The sequence below is a fragment of the Vicugna pacos genome, chromosome 13 (assembly GCF_048564905.1).
Source record: "Vicugna pacos chromosome 13, VicPac4, whole genome shotgun sequence".
Taxonomy (NCBI): Eukaryota; Metazoa; Chordata; class Mammalia; order Artiodactyla; family Camelidae; genus Vicugna; species Vicugna pacos.
This window is the reverse complement of record NC_132999.1, coordinates 22,066,216-22,085,335: the sequence shown is the minus strand read 5'-3', so window position 1 is coordinate 22,085,335 and position 19,120 is coordinate 22,066,216. Positions and strand designations below refer to the sequence as shown.

The window sequence follows — 19,120 nt, the reverse complement described above, 5'->3', positions numbered from 1 at the left end:
AACTACTCACACACACACACACATCCATAAGAGATGTTTTTCTCCGTCAAAAACTTGGACTCATACCATTCTCTGTGCATTACATTAGCACCATGCCAGCTTCACAATGATGGTTTCGCTTCTGTAGGGCCTGATTGGACCATCTCAAAATACATTAAATGAATTTCACTGATTGAATAGCTGATTGATTGATTTAATGCCAGTGACCTTTTCTAGAATAATTGGAGACTACCTGGACAAAAACTTAGGCCCACTAAACATCTAATCCAAGATAAAGGAAAGAAAACAAGAAAGAGAGAAGAAGGAAGACCAAATTCAAATACTGATGAAATCTTAAGCCTGAGCTTTAGAACAACAGAAGAAGCGGATGCTGTCTCATTGTCCAGGAAAAGGGTACTGCTAGCAGGTTACCCAGAGAAATTGCATATATTTCATACTATGTAACAGAACTGTGTGATGTCTGCAACACAACTGTTTTCTGTTTGAAGAAATTAAAGCCCAGGGACTTGAAAGATTTATACCCAGTTCGACAGTGGACTAATGGCTGAACCAGACAGTCCAAGGCCTGAGAAAGTGAGGGTTGTGAAGGATGACCCTTTGAAATGCAGACTCAGCAGTTGTCTCATTTGAATCTACAGGCTAAATGACTTCCTGGTATTAATTAAGAAGCAATTGATTCTTATAAATCAGTCATTGTAAAATTAACTCCATATAGTGCCATGTGTTCTGAGGTTTACGTTAAAATACACTCTATGACACATGGAAAAGGTGAATATATTGTTTTCAGTTAAATGTAATGAAGAAACTAAGGTCTAAATTTAAGCTGTTGGTGGGGAGGGTATAGCTCTGTGGTAGAGCACACGCCTAGCAGGCATGAGGTCCTGGGTTCCATCCCCAGTACGGCCATCAAAGAAATAAATAAATAAACCTAATTAGCCTCCCCCCCCAAAAAAAGAAGAAAAATATAAGCTGTTAATGATTTTCTTTTACGTATTTAACAACAACAAAAAGAGGGCAAGGCTGTTTATTAACAATTAAAGGAGGGGTTTCATGATCCTGTTGAATTACTTCCTCTATTAGGTTTCTTTAATTTTTATCTGCCCAATCTTTGCTCCAGTGAATTTTTTCCCTTGGGCAGCGTTCTCAGTTTCATAATCTAACAAATCGTTCGTCACTTTCCACTGAGCGCTTGAGACATCGCCACTCTGTCCTGAAGGCCTGCTTCCCGGGGCTCTTGACAGCGGAGTGGCCACTTTTGTGTTTGACCTGCTGCAAGAGTTGAGTGTATCATGTTATGCTGAGTGCATTCCCCGCCTCGTCTGGGAAATGCCACATTCCGTCTCTGACTAAAAACTATTTGGTCAAGTGCAGGGCACCGGGTCAAAGTTTCTTGCTACCAGCAAAGACAACTGTACCTTATTAGATAAAAAAATTTCTTTGGTTCTTTAAAGCTAATAGCACAATTTGTAGAGTAAGAGATGACCAGAGCCATTTAACTTTTTAGCTGTGGATTTGAACTCAGGCAATAATGGATTCCAAGATTTATCATTCATCGTATGAAGTCCTAAGTTTTACCAGTTTTCCTAGATGCTGCCTGGCCTTTTGCTAGGTTAAAAAAAAATTTTAGGTTTATATTTATTGGTATGGTTACTTTATTAATTTCTGTACTATTCATATAGTCAGTCACTCATTGTACCGTCAACAAATGCTTATTGAGCGCCAGACGCTGTTCCGGGATATGACAGCGAATCATTAACTGGATAGGAAAGTTATTTACTAAGATGGAGAAGAGAGAAAAACAAGTATGAGGGGTGGAAGGTGACAAGAATTCTGGTTTGAAGAGGTGATGTTCAGGATGCCCTCCATTATATGACTGAAGATAAAACTTTGTGTTGTCTCAGTGTTGTGTCCCCCGCCCGTAGTAGGAGCCTAGGAAGGTTTGGGGATAGATGAAAGGTTGCATGAATGAAAGGTCCCATCGGGTCACCTGCAAGGTATGAACTGGATGGTTGCTTCCCCTCCAACCCCCCATTTCTACTCTTTAGAAACTGCAGATGCCCTTCTGAACCTCAGAGTCCTAGCCGTTCCAGTTAGTAGTCAGAAAATGCCCCAGGCCTAACGTTATCCTGCTAGGGGACCAAGAACCCACGCCCAGGGGTCCCTAGGGATGCGTCGGTTTCAGCAGTCCTCAGCCATGCTGAGGGGACAGTGGTAGGAAGTGAGGCCAGTCTTGTCAGTTGCCCTTCAGTTTTCTGTGTCACTTTCCGTATTAAGAAAGTCTTATTCTCCAAGTATTTGGATATTCCTTTGTTTTCTCTTTGCAGCGTCTCCTTGAGGTTAAAGATTTAAACTACAAAAAGCAAGGAAAGAGAAATACTCTCACCTGCTTTGATTTGGGAGCTGTTTCCGGCCCTCATTGAGAAGTGAGAGCTGCTGTCTTGACGTTGCTTGCTTGGAGTTCCTTCCCTTCCCACGTGCCCCTCCTGCCCTCCAGCAGGCTTCACCAGCCACCCTTCCAGTGTCAGGGCAGAAGTTCTCTCGGGAAAAACTATTCAGCGCCTCTCACACGTTTTTTAATCTAATGCAGTCTTCTTCCTGTATCACTGAAATTTAGCAAGGTTCAAGTACAGGGGAGTGAGAGTTATCTGAGTCCATCATCAGTTTGTACACACAGAGGGCCAGCAGTTTAGCAGGGGTCACTGCCTGCCTCCTCAGCCTGTGGGTTCCCCTACTCTAATTAACACCTATGCATTCCTGAGTTTGCCTTTGAAATGGCAAAAAAGAAAAAAAGACAACATGAACCTTCTGTGTAAAGTGAGGCACCCACATTGCATTGGGTTCATTAAGTGATCATTTACTACAGACTTCAAAAAAAATTCATCCTGAATTAGTCCCTAGAAATTTCCTTGAGAGGGGTATAAGAGCTTTAACAATGAATTATTGTCTACGGATAGCTCGGCATGAAAGGGGGTCCATATGTGCAAACTGGAATTTGTCATATGTAATGTCAGTTAAATCAGGTCTAATCTACCAAATACATTTTTTATTGCTTGCTTCATTAAAAAGGCTCTTAAGGTAATGAATAATCTTCAGCTTCACCAAGGATTATTAATGCCTATATAACTCATGTCCACTGAAAATAGAAAGATAGCTTGAAACTCTACCCGAATTTAACCTCCATGTTTGTCTTAGAGCTTCAAGGAAGAAAATCTATCAGACCCACCCAGTGTTCAGTCCTGCCACGTCAGCGGTTACTAAGAATTGGGTCAGAAGAAGATATTTAAGAGAAGTTGAATCTGGCGTAAAAGCTGTGGCAAAGCAGGTCTTTCTCTTTTTGACTCTGAGGTTTTCTTTTCCTCCAGCAAGTCCACACGCGACACCATCGACTCTTCATTTTCCGACATCACCCATCATCCAGCAGCCTGGGCCTTACTTCTCCCACCCGGCCATCCGCTATCACCCTCAGGAGACGCTCAAAGAGTTTGTCCAACTTGTCTGCCCTGATGCTGGTCAGCAGGCTGGACAGGTGGGGTTCCTCAATGTAAGGAAACTTCTTTTTTTTTTTTTTCCAATTTCTTTAGAAATTTTAACTGAATGTAAAAATAGCAAGAGGAGACCTTATGACCATGTGATGCTGTGCTCTGATGTTGTGCTGACTGACTGCAGGCAAATGTCATATTTATTCTAGATTGTGGGAAAGTTAACTTACTCTAAGAGTGACTGGCCAGGGTTTAAAAACAGTGTTTGTGTTAACTTCGCAACTGTCAAGATTATAGATATAAATCATCTCAAGGGTGAACTACATAACCTTCTGAGGTCTGTGGGCTGATAATTCCACCTCATGCGTACAGACCCCAGGGCTCATACAGTTAACAAAATAGAAAGACCAAATAATTTTAATGGTTTGGGGTGGTAGGCAGAGGTAGGGGAGGAAGGGGCACAGATGTTTCAGATCAACCAAGTTGAGATTTTTTAAAAATAGTCTTCTAACACTTTAGATCAAGTTGACCAGTACTTGAACTCAAGATGCTCAAAGTACAGTTTATTATAGTTTGTTATTTCTGCAAGTAGTTATCTTTCCCACTTATCTTTGTAGAAAGCTAAACAGTATTCAATAGCTTTAAGTGAATGTTTTCATTTTTCCCTCAAACCAACCAAGTCACAATTTGCAATAATATTCCTAACGTAAAAGTAGTTTTTTAAAAATCACAAATTTTATTTCAAATATAGCACCAAATGTTTACAATGGATAGCTGGATCCCAAGGTCAATAATAATAACAATAAATTGTGAATAATGAGCAGCGTAAAGCCAAGTGAGATTTTCTCCTAATAACCGCACGTGAAGCCACAGATTAGCGCTAACGATTGTTGCCTAATTTAGAATATTGTATCACATTGCCCATCACTGATTTTCTTCCCTTGAAGGAACTACCTGATTCTGCATATCTGAGACAGAACAGGCAGCTTTGACTAATGTCTGGTGATGTGTTAGCAGATACATTTCTGTCTAGACAACAAATCAATATGGTGCCTTTTTTCTTTTTGCTTCTGTATTCATTTGTGTGGCTTATTCTAAAGCGTTCACTTATGGACTTCTAGCCCACTCAGAAATAACACACAGGCAAGTTTGTTGGCAAGGATATGCAGCATTCCGACTGTCAGATGAGACTGTCTTTAAGGAACAATACTAAATATATAAGTGACTGTTGCTGAGGCAGTGAGAGAAACTTCCTTTGCAAAGTATTAAGCTTAAGCTTAAATGCCTGGAACAACAGCATCTCCTTTAACTAAATTTTGATTCAGGGCTGTAGCCTAAATTTGAGCTGTTATTGTTGGTTGAATGGTGTCACTGAAGTCTGGAGGCAGGAAGGCCACTGGGGAAACCAAGAAAAAACTGAAATGATCACCAGCATCAAGCAACTGACGTTTAAATTTCTACCTTTATTTTTTTAATAGTCCTGACATCATCCTGTATAACTGTCAAATGCCCAGTTTTGCATTTTGATCAAAACTTTATAGGGTTTAAGGCAGGGCTCTTCATGGGACCGTTTCAAAACACTCAAAAAGAAATGGATTTTATTGCTTTCTTCAGAGGGAAACTTTCCTTTTGTTCAAGAGCTGTTGCTTGGTTGTTCAAACATCAGGCAGCCAAATAAATATGACTCTTACGGCATATGCTTATATAATTTAAATCAGAATTAGAAGTGATATTTTTCCTCAGCAGAATTTTGACAGCTGAATTCTGAAGTTTCTGTGCCTGATGTTATACAATATGTGAGAGAAATTTTTTATGTTCACTTAACATATTTATTAAATGTTATATAATATCAACTTTGAAGAGTGAAAATAAAATATTTTTTATCTCAAATGCATATTTGGGGAAACTTCAGTAAACCCATATAAATAGATATGATGGAATAATTCTACAGTCTATGAAACACTCAGATATTAATTAGTATTTAATAATCAGGAAAATGATGACAAAGGTAACAGCTAATACAGAATCGAAACATTCCAAGCAAAAGTTGGCAGGTCATTTTTACAGAACCAGATGCAAAGAAGGCCAAAGCAATTCAAGAGATGCATTCAGGATGCATTGAGCATGTGTGCCCAACACTGTACTTTTGTGGAATGCCTTAAGAACAACCCACCATTCTTCATCCATATGCTCTTATGGAGGAATTAAGTGGCTAGAATACTTAGTGATTTGCATAAAAGGTGCCTAACAAGTCTTGTTTTCAGAAGCAGCTAATGGTTCCTATCTGTTTCTTCTCTCTCCCGTCTGTTTTGTTTTGTTCCCACCCTTGCAGCCCAATGGGAGTAGCCAAGGCAAAGTGCACAACCCATTCCTTCCCACCCCAATGTTGCCACCGCCGCCGCCACCACCGATGGCCAGGCCTGTGCCTCTGCCGGTGCCAGACACAAAGCCTCCGACCACGTCAACAGAAGGAGGCGCAGCCTCCCCCACCTCACCAAGTAAGTATGGCCGAGACGAGGCGCCGGTCACCTGTAAAGCTCTGTGCACTTCAGTCCAAACCTAAGCTTGGCCCCTCACTGCATAGGCTTTAGTGGCAGGCATGATCCCCAGTGCTGGCTACAGCATGAGTTTGTAGAACCAAGACCGGATCACAGCAAATAGCCCTCCAGGGTACTACCGACTCCACCAGGTGTGGAAATGACTGGCTGTTTGGGTGGATGAAATGGTGTGACCACACGCCCAGGACTGAAATCAAGATATGAGTTAGTACATTTTGCCTATTCTTTGAGTGGCTTTGAATGCTAGCCTCGTGATCGTCAAACAGCAGCTACTAGTGTGAATTCTTATTAGCAAAAAGGCCCCCATACTTTTGTGGAGCCCTGCCTTCCTGTAACTTACAGTCCAAGAGAAATGCATTTGTTGAACTACACAGGTTATCCACCTCATCCATCAAATAGGAAAAAAAAGTTTAGATCAAAGTAACAGTTCAAAGGTGTGTACGTTGAATGTTCGCCAAGCGTAAGAGCCTGGCAGAAGGTCAGTGCTGGTAGCCATGGCAGTTGCATGGCTCAGCTTGGCAGAGGGAAGAGAAGGAAGGTGGAATTGGAAAGGAAGAGAAAAGAACTCTTGGCTCTTCTCTGAATAGTCTGGGGACATGTGATCAGACAGTACAGGATTTCAAAACCTCTTTGTATGATGGGAATCATTACTTAATGAATTAGAGGGAGAAGAATTCTCCTGATATTTCCTGGTATTTTAAAAGATGACAGGGGAATGGAAACAGCTTGAAGACATAAATCTGGCTTTTATTAGTACCTGAAACAATGACAAAGAGAATGACGGCTGGAGGCAGAGTTCCCAGGTGACGGATGGACTAGCTAACCTCGACAGGGGTGTGATGATCACCTTCTCTAAAGCTTTACGGAGGGATCGAAGCACGGGAAAGGATGGGAACTGTGACAGTGACTCTAAGGAGAGGAGGCCTTCAAGGCGGTGAGGCCGGACACAAGGACTCTGCTGAGGACAAGATGAACATACAGCAGGAGCAAAGTGTTAAGATCAACAACTTGCGCAGCAATTATAGAAGCTGAATGGAGGGGAGCACAGGAAGGGATATTTCATAGACAGAAGCTTTGGGTTTGGACAACCCCATTTGGTTGAGTGTAGTGAAGGAGGATTCAGACCTCTCAGTACTGGGATCGTACGTAGTGGCATTGGGTACAGGAGGGAAAGGGCCAAAGAGAAAAATCAGCCTTTGCTGCTACTGTGTTCATTAGATTTAATTTTAGGGACACTGAATCCAAAATGTCTGGAGTCCCTCACGGGTGTGGACGAACTTTGGGTCATCTAGTGTGTATTCATTTTGATAGTACATGCAGAAGCGAGTGGTGCTGTGTGTGGATTCTGGTTTTATAGCGAAAAGATCGAGAGCCCAGGAGCAATTTTGGGGAGGCTTACTTCTCTTGGTAAGAGGTGGTTCAACACCTTTCAACAGAGGAGAAAACCCTGAGTGTCTAGTGTCATAGGAAGCAAACTAGGCTGGCTCTGAGGATCTGGGGAGCTCAGCTTAGAAAAGAAGCTTCTGAGAAACACATGCTTATAGGCATGTCCTGCTTATTGTGTATTCATGTAACATCTTCCAACGAGTCAGAGATGTAACCATCCCCAAATGCTATTTAAATCCAGTCACTGGGGATATTGGCTGACACGTTGGCAGTTCACATGCTTATTGTGCCCCGTGCCTGCCTCTGGGTACCACTTTTCTGTTCATCGTCTCTCTGTGTGTACAGGATATGGGCACAGCCCTTAAAAAGCCTTGTTTAATGCTCTTCCTGTTCTATGTAAACATATCCTCACCTCCGCTGTCAATGTTCCCACGTGCAGCTGTTGAAGTCTGAAGGTTAGGGGCTCAAATCCCCACCTTTCAGATCACTAGCTGTGTTTCTCTTCCAGACCCAGTTTCCTCATCTGTAGAATGTGGGTGATAATACGGAGCTGGGAGGGTTATGTGAAATCAGCCATGATAAGCACCACCACCAAATAAACCAGAGGGTTTTATTACCTGCCAAAACCCTTACCTAGTCGAAGCCTCAGGCTTGGCTAGTGGTATGTCTGTAGGACACATGGAAGCTACTCAACCCCTCTATCAGGCTGATGCCTTTGGGTCCATACCCTGGACTCCACTCCATGGATGGAATCAAACGCCTTGTGTAAGAACACACCCTTCCTCCTCTTGTGCCCAGCCTCAAGCATTCTTTCAGCGTCATGGGAAGAAGTGTGGAGGAGGTCTTGACAGATTCCGTTCATGTGGTTGCATGTTCACACAGTGTTCAGCACAGTGTTTACAGAGTTTTAGAAAAAAAAGTTTCAGGAGCAGGGGCCCAATGTTTGATATAGGCAATTTGATACTTTCTGAATCCTAGGATTCTAGGAATATAGACAAAACAAATGTTCTACTGATGGCCTAGAAAGATTTTTATGATCATAAATTTTAGCCCTTGTTTCCGGTCTTTTCTGGGATCTGCTGAATTCACAGTAATATGTTGTTTCACCACAGTATATAGTGCCTGACCATCTTCTACTTTATTATTAAGACAGTGATCATCTGGGAAACCTGTAATTTATAGCATAGGAGAAGCCTTTCAAATTAAAAATCTCAAAGCCCACTGGTCCACATTGGGAAGAGATTTAAGGACTGCCCCCCTCCCAAATAATCATTTCCCAAGCCCTGATTTCTGAACCGTTTGATAAATACAAGAAAAAAAATCAGATGGAAGACCAGGCTAAATTCTATTAGAGAATTTATTTTTTAACTACAGGCGAAAGTGCTTCCTAGTGCTAAAGCACAGACACACCAACCCAGTCCTGGCAGTGCAGGACCACCGACCACCGCAGGCCTTCCTGTATGGGGCAGAGGGGTCTTGCCTTCCTATGTAGAGTTGATGGAAGTCCAGATGGCTGTGTGCTCCCTGCCAGCACCTGTGTCCTTCAGAGAAAGAGGCGAGGAAGGGGTGGGACGAGTCGTGTGCATTTTCTACATCCAGTCTCTACAGTAAGTGAGGGAGTGGAGAGAGGCCAAGAGTGTATGGGAGGGAAAAGATATCAAGAGTGAAGTAGCTCCCCCCTCCCTAACATTCATCCTTGATGACTACCTTCTTCCATTCATTTATTCATCCTTCTTCCATCGAGCATCTGTCATGTGCCACGAGCTGTGTTAGCTGCTGCTTGGGTACAAGCGCTACCCTAAAGAATGTGGGATTTATTGAGAGAGACAACAGGGAAACGGGTCATTCACATGGACAGCACCAGGACAGAGGCGTGCATAGGGGCCGCAGGAGGACGCGGGAGGGAGTTTGGTCCACGTGCGGGGCCTCAGGTAAGGTTTTGTTGGAGGGGGTGACTTCTAAGCTACTTAGTAGGAATATCAGCCTGGTGTTTTTGAGTCTGAGAGAGAAGGTAGAACCTCCCTTCAGAAACCAGCTCATGGGTGGAAGGAGGGAGTGTCCAAAATTGGATTACTGCTGGCTAAAAATTTAGAGCAGAAGTATCGTTTCCTAAATGATGAGCTTTCTTAGAAATTAAAACCACAGGATGGTTGGGTCCTGTTTATCTTTGTCAGTTTATTAGAGCTCAACTTCAGCAAGAAGGAACATCATGGCAGGGCATTAAGTACAGATGTTCAACATCCCAACAGTACGCCTGAAATTGGGGCTTTTTTAATAAAAACACCAATGGTATAACCGAGGACAGCCTTTTCTCGTGAGGGGTTTAAGATGGCTTGCAATAAAATAAGATTTTAAAAGTAAAAGAAGGAAATCATGCCCAGGGCCTCCTATGTTACCAGCTTTTCTGAGCCTGGACTCCCTTGGCTATTAATGGGAGTGGTGCTAACTGCTCTATGCATTCTCATAGGCAGGTTGTCAGGATGAACTGGGGTGACAAATGTGCTGTGCTGTTGAAAGTCCAAGACATCATTTTTAATATGCTCTTATAATGAAATACAAATGGATGCCAGCCTAAAGCAGAGTATGTATTTTTAAACTAATCAGTTGCCTCTGGCACCAATATGCAACTTCGCAGCAAACTGGGCGAAGGTAGATTTGCGGGGGGGTGGAATTTGCCTATAAAATAAATGCATTTTAATGGGAAAAATCTTTACCAAAGCCCTAAAAAACAGAGTAATGAGGGTGGAATGAACAGTTCTGCTCTTTCTCAAGGAGAATGTTCATATTGTTGATGCATTTGGAGAAAGACTGATCTACCAGATCTCCTTGGGCTAATGTGACAAAGAGAAGGAATAGCCAAAGACAAAGAGAAGGTGGGAGTAATTCACAGTGGGTGGATTCCGTGCCCACTGATTAACTACCTTTGTGGGTTTGGGTGCCCAGTGAGAGAAGATCACTTCTTTCATTCATTCAGTAAATAGTTATTGACCATCCACTATGTGCCAGGCAATGTTCTAGATGCTAGGATTCTGCAGGAAGTGAAAGAGATAAAAATCCCTACTCTTGTGGAGCTTTTATTTTGGAGAGGGAAGAAAGATAATAAATAATAATGTGTGTAATAGCAGCCAGAAGGATGTACCATGGGGATTTGTAAGTGCCACGTAGGAAAAGGAGCACCGAGCGGTTGGGATTAGTGGGGGTGGGGCACAACTTCAGTGGGTGAGTGAAGAGGGCCTGTGTGAGAAGAGGAAATGTGAACCAAGATCTGACGGCAGTGAGAGGGTGAGCCATGAGGCTGTAGGGGAAGAGCTTTCCAAGCAGAGTGATCGGCCAGTCCCACCTGGCATGTTGAGGCCCAGAGGCCGGGTAGTGAGAACAGAGTGGGTGAGTGAGTGAGTGAAAGCCAGGAGAGGCCAGGTCAGAGAGGGAATGTGGGTGAACATGAAGGTGGCTGGGAGCCAGGGTCCCAGGGAGGCGGCCAGTGCTGGAGGTCCTTCCAGGCCCTTGGCAGGACTTTGGCGTTTGCTCTGAGTGAGATGGGGGAGCAGAGGAGGGACAGTACCTAGGGTTTAACCAACACCCTCTGAAGGCTTTGTTGAAAATAGATTTTGGGGGTGGGGGCAAGAATTAAAGCAAGGAGACCAGCTAAAAGGTTTTTTAAAAAAACCAATAAACATAATGTTTTCTACATGTCAGCCACTCTTCTAGGCAAAAGGGATCCCAAAGTGAACAAAACAGACAATCCCCTTCCCTGGTGGGGCTTACACTCTAGAGGGAGGGGACAAACAATAATCCAAGTATAAGTAAATTAATAAGTTAGGGACCAGTAAGTGCAATGGAGAAAACGACCACAGAGGTGGCACAGCGTTGCAGTAATCCAGGCAGGAGGTGGGAACGACCTGTACTGATATGGGGGCAGTAGGGGTGGTGAGAAATGTTTGAAAGGTAAAGCTGATAGGATTTACTGACACATTCGATGTGGGTTGAGGGGGAAAAAAAACCCTAGAGAAATCAGCAATGACTCCTAGATTTTTGACCTGAGCAACTGGAAGGATGGAGTTGCCATGAACTGAGAGGCAAAATGGCAGGAAGAGCAGTCCTGGGCAAGGGGTGGGGATCAGAAGTTTGGTTTGACCAAGTTATGTTTGGAGACGCCTATTAGGTATCTTACTGGTGAGACGAATTATAATAACATCCCATCTACTGCTGTTCTTTGTAGTGCACTGAGTTTTCCCACAAGCACCATCTCATTAATTGGGGAGGGGCTCCTTTTCAAACATGTAGTAAAGTGAACGGATATTCCTAAGAAACCTGAGGACAGCAGCTCAAGAATAGGAGAAATCGCTCATTATGTTTGGGTCTATTTTTGGTATAATTCAAAATGCACTATTTTTCCTAATTGCATTGGAAGATTCAATTTTTATATAATAGATTGGCACCCAGATCATACTATAAAAATGTATAAATTTTCCAGAAAAGAAATTGAAGGTTGGCATCATAGCCTAGAATTATAATGAAAAGGAAAAAACACTTTTGAATTGTGATGGAAGATAAAACATGCATATTTTCCTTTCTTTAAAATTAATTAGGAACACAAAAACTCAGTTTAAAAATGCATAAAAGACTTATAAACAATCTTCTCCATCCCTTCTTAGCCATGAACTTTTGTTTTTTTTTTAAACTAGAATTCTGTTAAATTAGAAGCATGTAATAACAAGGTTTTTTTATTATTTATTTTTATATCTCTGATGAATCATGTGTATATATTATATGAATGAGTATGAACCTGTTAACCAAGAATGTAATGATCATCTATGCCTGGGATTGAAATTTCCTAGCATAATAGTGAAGATATGTTCAGTGCTGTTGGGTTAGATAAGCTCTTTTACACATGTATGTTATCTCATTCCGTCTTCCTAAGACTCCTGTGAAGTCAGGATTTTATAGACAAGGAAACTGAGATTAGAAAGTGGAGGTTACTTTCCCAAGATAATAATCCCATGGCAGCTTGGTGCTAGCCCCTATTGTAACCAGATTGCAAAGCAATGTGACTTGATTTCTGGTTACCAGAGAGCCACACCTGCCTACTCCTGTCTGCAATTAATACAACAAATTATTGAGCTTTTACTAATGCTTCAGACACTTTAAAAAATGTTTTATATGTATTATCTTGTTTTAATCCTCACATTAATGCTATCACGTAGATACTTCAAAAACTAAATACCCTAATTGAGGAAGACAAGATGTGAAGAGATAGGTAACTTTCTCAAGGTCATCCATGCAGGTGCAGCAGCATCATGACTCACACCCAGCCACCTTGAACCTGTAGTTCAAACACTTGGCCGCAGCTTCCTGTGGGCAGATGTGCTTCAGTGCAGTGTCCACATGTTTGCAGTGAAGACCCTCTGGGAGACACAAAGAGGAAGATACTAGTGGCTACTTATACTTTAGTGTGAATTGGTTCTGTGGATTGCTGAGAGTAACTCTTGTTAGCAGAGAAAAGAAAAGAGAAGATTTGGAGGGAGATAAAACAAAAATAGCAAAAAAAAGTGAAAAAAAAAAAAAGGTGCTGTTGCTAAAGGCAGATTTCTTTTATTCCCCCGGGCTCTCCAGAGCTTGGACTGTTGATGAATGTTTAGAAGAATTACTTTCTGAGTTTTCACCCAACCAATGACAGCTCTCTTTTTCACCAACACTTTTTTTTAAGTGTATAACACATTGTTTTAATCAGTAATCAAGTTTAGAGCAAGTCAGTGAACGATATGTCATATTTACACAATTTTTAAACAACATAAGGACTGTGTTTCCTCTTTCAGAGAAGAACCAGTGCATAATGATGAGAGAATTTTTTTTAAAAAAAGTTTGTGGCTTCCTTTCACAAAACAGTTTTTCATTAATGATGCCTGGACTATTCCATTAGTCTTTAAACTTTTTTTAAAAATTTACGTTCAGTGAAATTCACTCTAGTGTACAGTTCTACGAGTTTTTATAACATCACAGAATCTTACAGCCAATACCACACACGGGACACAGTTCCTAAGAACTCCCTCCTCATTCTCATCTACTCTTAAGTTAATGTCTGATGTCACTTCATGCCAGGGAACTTATTTCACTTTGATCTTTCTATTTCCACGTGGATTTTAATTCTTCTACCAGCATGGTCTTATCCTTGTTAAATTTTAATTTTTTATGTTCTTCTGAATTAGAGACCCATGTAAGTACAGTGTTTTAGTATATGATAATAGTGGCACTTCATATTGGAAGAGGGAAAGAGATTATTCAATAAAGTGTATTGGGATGACTGAATACTGTCCAGAAAAAATAAAATTCCTTACACCAAAATAAATTCCAGGTGGAGAAAAAAAAAAAAGAAATGTTAAGTCTTAAAATATCACAAGAAAATACAGGGTAACTTTTATTTGGAATATTGGAACTAAAAAGGCCTTTCAAATAATACCAAAACAGGAGAATCCATGAAAGGAAAACTAATAAATTCTACTCTAAAAGTATTAAAAATTTATGCATTGGAAAAAAGCACCATAAACAAAGTCAAAAGACAGTGATAAAGTGGGGAAGATATTTGCAACACATGTGGCAAAGGGCTAAATTATCTGCTGTATAGGTTTTTAAAGTCAGTAAGAAAAAGACTGTCAATCCATTGTTTGTCCATTACATTCATCTAGGTTCTCATAACCCATTCAGGTCTTATTTTTGTCTCAGTTATTATTTTTTCAGATGACTCAAATGACAGCTAAGTTTTAAGATTTTCTTTGTAAGGCGATATATGATGATGTAGGAAATGAAAGATATAGAAAAGTCTAAAAAAGAATATTCTGTTTTCCTATAATCACCCATTGTTAACATGTTGATCTGGTTTTCACCCATTCTTTTTCAGTGCATGTTTGTTTGTATATTTGTGTGTATATATACACACAGAGACGTATAAAATGATTGTGACCTACTGAGTATAATACTTAGAATGTTATTTTCTTAACTAATATTTATACCTTTTCATACTTCATAAAAAAGGGCTAGGAAATGTGATTTTAAATAATTTTTACTTATTCTTCAACCATAGAAGATTAACCTTTGTCCCAACCTATAGAATATGTTCCAGCATATGGTCAAATAGCATATATTAATGAATAATTTCATTAGGATAGATTTCTTGAATCGAAATTACTAGTATAAGCAGTATGAATATTCCTGTTGGTGCACGTTACCAAATTTATTTTCAGAAAAGCTGTGTCAGCTTACACCCTTATAGATTATTTACAAGTCTGATCATAACCTTAATCTTTGAGAGGTTTGAGATTTTTTTTTTTAATTGGTGGAAGGCAGATATCTTGGGGTGTAACACCATTAATCAGATTTGGAATCAGTAGTCCCTGATTGGATGATTTTTCTTCGGCTGTTTTAATACTCAGTGCAGTGGAATTCTAGAGATTTCTCATCTCATTGTCTAAGCCTCTGCTTAAGGATCACTCCCTGATTGCTTCTGTGGAGAGGGTGGCCCGTTAGACATTGTGGTGGTGAAGCCTTAGTTAAAGGGCTATGAATATTAGAGTGAATAGTATTTGTTTTAACATTTTTTTATTGAGTTATAGTCATTTTACAATGTTGTGTCAAATTCCAGTGTAAAGCACAATTTTTCAGTTATACATGAATATACATACATTCATTGTCACGTTCTCTTTCGCTGGGAGCCACCGCAAGATCCTGTATATATTTCCCTGTGCTACACAGTACAATCTTGTGAATGAATAATATTTATTATGCTAGACTCTTTGTATGTGGAGGCTCAGAGAGGTTAACTGGCTTGCCAAGGTTACATTTCTTGTAAGAGATTGAATGGATTCAATCTAGGATTTCCTGATTCTAAAATTCATTTTCTGTTGACTACATTGTGCTGCTGTAAACTAAAAATATTATTTGGGGTTTTCCAGTTCTATTTGTCTTTACTTAAGATTAAAAATTACTGGAAGGTATTTTAAAATCACTCATAATCCCACTCTTCAGAGAGAATCACTTTCTGTGCATATTTTCCAGTCACTTTCTGTGCATATCTTGAACATAATTGATCATAATATATGTGTGTGTTCATCTATGTGTGTATGTATATACATATATACGTAAACTAATTTTATTCATTTTATTTCATAGTATAAGCATGTCATTTTAACATATATTTAATGGCCACAATATTTCAACATATAGATGAGACACTCACTTTATCAGTTGGTTCCAATTGTTGTGCATATAAGTCATGCTGCAATGAACATCTTAGAGCATAAATCTTGATACGTACTTTTAAGTATTTGTTTGGAATAAAGTCCCAGAATTAGGCTTCCAAAGTTACACCGCCTTTGCAGAGGCTGCAGAAGCCTTTCAAGAGGGGAGGGATCCAATATATTAACCTGAGTTTCTTTTTTTTTTAGTAAACGCCAGCTGAATCCAGGGTTTACTCCCTGTGACTCTTCAGCATAACTCTCCCCTGTGCCTACATGTATACGTTGTTGCTTCTGATCAATAAACATGTTCTATCAGTTGAACAACAGACAACATCACATGAAAATAAATGACATAGCATTTGGAATAGTCTTTAGAATAAACTTAAATGAACTGAAACAAGGCTGTATTCCTATCCTTTAAAGTTATTATGAAAAAGAGAATATTATAGGCAGTTTAAATCGACTGTACAGGAAACACTCATTGTACAGGGAGGGCCTCTTTATCACAAAGATTTTGGTAACACGTCAAAGCACCTCCAGGTTGCAAGTTGTTCTGATCCTCTTCTCTCTGTGTGGATTGTCTCATACTTTCCTTTCTTCAAGTTTTACCCCAAACCATGATGTAGCTTGAGCCCTTACCCCATGCAGATCCCTAACACAAGCAGAAAGACCAGAAGAGCAAAGCCGTCTGCCTAAATTGATTCTTTTCATGATTTTTGTGAACTCTCGGCACATTAAACATTTCATGCAAATCGTTACCATACATGTTAAGTAATGCTCATATATTAAAGTTCGAATTCATTAGCTTTTCAGGAAGGAAGCTTGTGGGCATGTTATTCTGTAGTAATTTACTAGCGATAAGTAGGCTTTATCTTCATGCCCTGAAGGCCGTGTCTTTTTTGTTGGTGGTGGTAACTTGTTTGTAGAGACAAAAGATTTGCAGAGATCACAGAACGAGGTAACTGACTGCACAGACGTGATCAAAATAATGGAAATGCAGTGTGGTTATCTTCTAGATTCCAAATATCTGGGCAAAAACTATAACATCCATTCAATCATGTGGGAATTTCTAAATCTCTGAGTACTGGGTCACATGTCAGCAAAGGCTGTATGCATTTCCTTGGCTGTATAATGAGATTAATAATGCTAACCCAGGCCCTGTAAACTTGTCAATACTGATAGATTTCTTCGAAGGAAAAACCGCTCCAATATCCTCCAGCATTTTGTTGTTGTTGTTGTGATCTGGCGAGAAATAATGCTGTTCAGTTTCCCAAACGAGTTCAACTGTAATGGGTTTCATTTAGAAACCAGCCGATCTATTTTCTAAGAGTTTCCACATTTTTCGTTTTAGAAATGGAAAGTTTTCTCCCAGGGCTTTTTAAAAAAAACAATAACATGTGATAGTGCAGTTAAGAAAAGATTCCAGAAATGACTTCAGTTAAGTATTTAGTCTTCTCACTGCTTCAGCTTGCAGCTGAATGCCTTCTCATGCACCATCAGGTGTCACTGATAAACATTTAATAAAACTGCAGTTTGAAGACACAGGGATCTGTCCAAGTCTGCGTTCCTAAGCTTGTTTGGATTACTTCTGTCCAGCAAGCTAGCCCATTCCTGGGCAGGTGTTGAGTCGCACAGTAAGTCTATCTGAAGGAAACTGAATTTGTGACCAGTATTTTTAAAGGGAAATCCCCACATATAAATATGTCTCAGTTTCTCAACACAAGGGAACACATCAAGTGCATATTGATTTTGAGCTGTGAGGCGAAAGGTTTAAAGTGTTAGGAAGTCTACCTGTAACGGTGTTTAGAATGGAAATTTGGTATCTTTGTTGATTTTATAAATTATTTCTTCCTCTTAAAAGAAAAAATAAATTCAGTAGACTTTTTCTCCTCCATTTTCAAACATTCTCGTCTCTGATCCTTACATTTTTATCTCCCCTGATCGTATGGCAGTGTCCTTTGCAACGTCCCGTCTTCTCTCCTTTCCCTCCATGACTGTCGCCCCCGTCCCCCACCTCTGTTCCTTTGTTTGTACTGCTTCCTCTGTGACCCCCAATCCATCTGAACTTGTCAACGGCACGCCTTTTACAGCCTGTCACGAACGCCATCTCCATCTCTTCTATAAAACTTTTCCTCTTCTCCAGCCAGGTGTCACTTTTCTGTCCTTTAACACCCCTCAGATTTTTATTTATATTACTTGTAGGCACTCATTTTCTGCACTCATCTCTCCCCACTGGACTCTAACATTTCTAGGATAGTGATGTGTCTTGCTCACCATCTTATCTCCCGTGATGCTCAGCAAAGAGCCTGGCACAGAGCAGGTGTTGAGACAGACAGAGAGGGAGAGACTATTGGTATAATATCTCTCTTTGACGCACTGCAGTGGTTAGACTTGGTGCAGTTTAAGGGAATGAAGGATTGGTATTCCCTCCTTTTATGTCATGGGAGTCTCTGAGGAAACAACATGAAGCTCATGTCTGCCAGGGTTTAGGGAACTTCACTGCTTCCTGTGTCTGGAAGTAAGTTCAGAACGTCAAAGCTCATTAGCTCTCTAACATCCCCTTCTCTGGCAAGGTGCCTCACTGGGTCACTTGCTCCCAGCCTGGCAGAGGTGCCGGCCACCACCCCACTCAGGCTGCTTCAGCCTCCTGGTGGGCGCTCGCTCTGTGGACACTGGAGGGGCTCCGTCCAAAGAGCAGTCTCTTTTCACCCCAGGCTCTATACAGAAACCTATTGAAATTTTCTCCCTGTTCTGTTTTTCAGTGATTACACACATTTCAGGGGTTGCTAAATTTGAACCCGATCTGGAATCTGGCTGCCTACTTTCAAAGCAAGCCGATGTGCTCACGTTTTCTAGACTGTCAGATTGGAGTGGTTTTATCGATAACCGTTTCTATCTTAAAGGAACATCTACTGACAGTGGTACAAATATTTTAATATCTTGACTTTTAGTCATATTTTTTTCCAAAAATAGGAACGCTCCAAGTGTCTTTGTTCAGAACAGTTTGACCACTTTCTTTACCCCATGATGAGGAATGATTGTTGGGTGAAGGCTACCACAGACTAGAAACTGATTCACCTGGAAATGTCACTATTCCTTTATCCAGACACATCCCTTATTCCTTCTCATTCTGGAAACAAACAAACAAACAAACAAAAAGCCGGAGACCCTGGGAACAATATAAGGTAGAATTCTCTTTGGCTTGCAGGCAGGCAGTACATCCCTTTCAGAGGACTTAGCGGCTGCTCTCCCAGGGAACGCCTGCAGGGTTGCAAAGAGCAGTGCTACTGGGGGACCCCTGCCACTCTCCCTGCCCATCCCACAGCCCCCCTGGAGACAGAGTCCAGCATCCTCAGAGGCCTCTTGCTTATAAAGAAGGAACTGTTCTCTGACCATTTTTCCAGTTGATCATACTGAGGAGGGGTTTGTACTGACTAAGCGAAGGATCATAGAATTAGCGATGCAT

General features: G+C 40.8%; 1 protein-coding gene across 1 annotated transcript in view; it reads left to right on the top strand.

The window, feature by feature from the left end:
- NFIA (nuclear factor I A) overlaps positions 1 to 19,120 on the top strand; it is a 167,028-nt gene that overhangs the window by 108,012 nt on the left and 39,896 nt on the right. The window contains exons 6-7 of the mRNA XM_072974322.1: positions 3,363 to 3,541; positions 5,812 to 5,977. Of these exons, the coding sequence (XP_072830423.1) occupies positions 3,363 to 3,541; positions 5,812 to 5,977 (345 nt within the window). The remainder of the gene's footprint in view (positions 1 to 3,362; positions 3,542 to 5,811; positions 5,978 to 19,120) is intronic.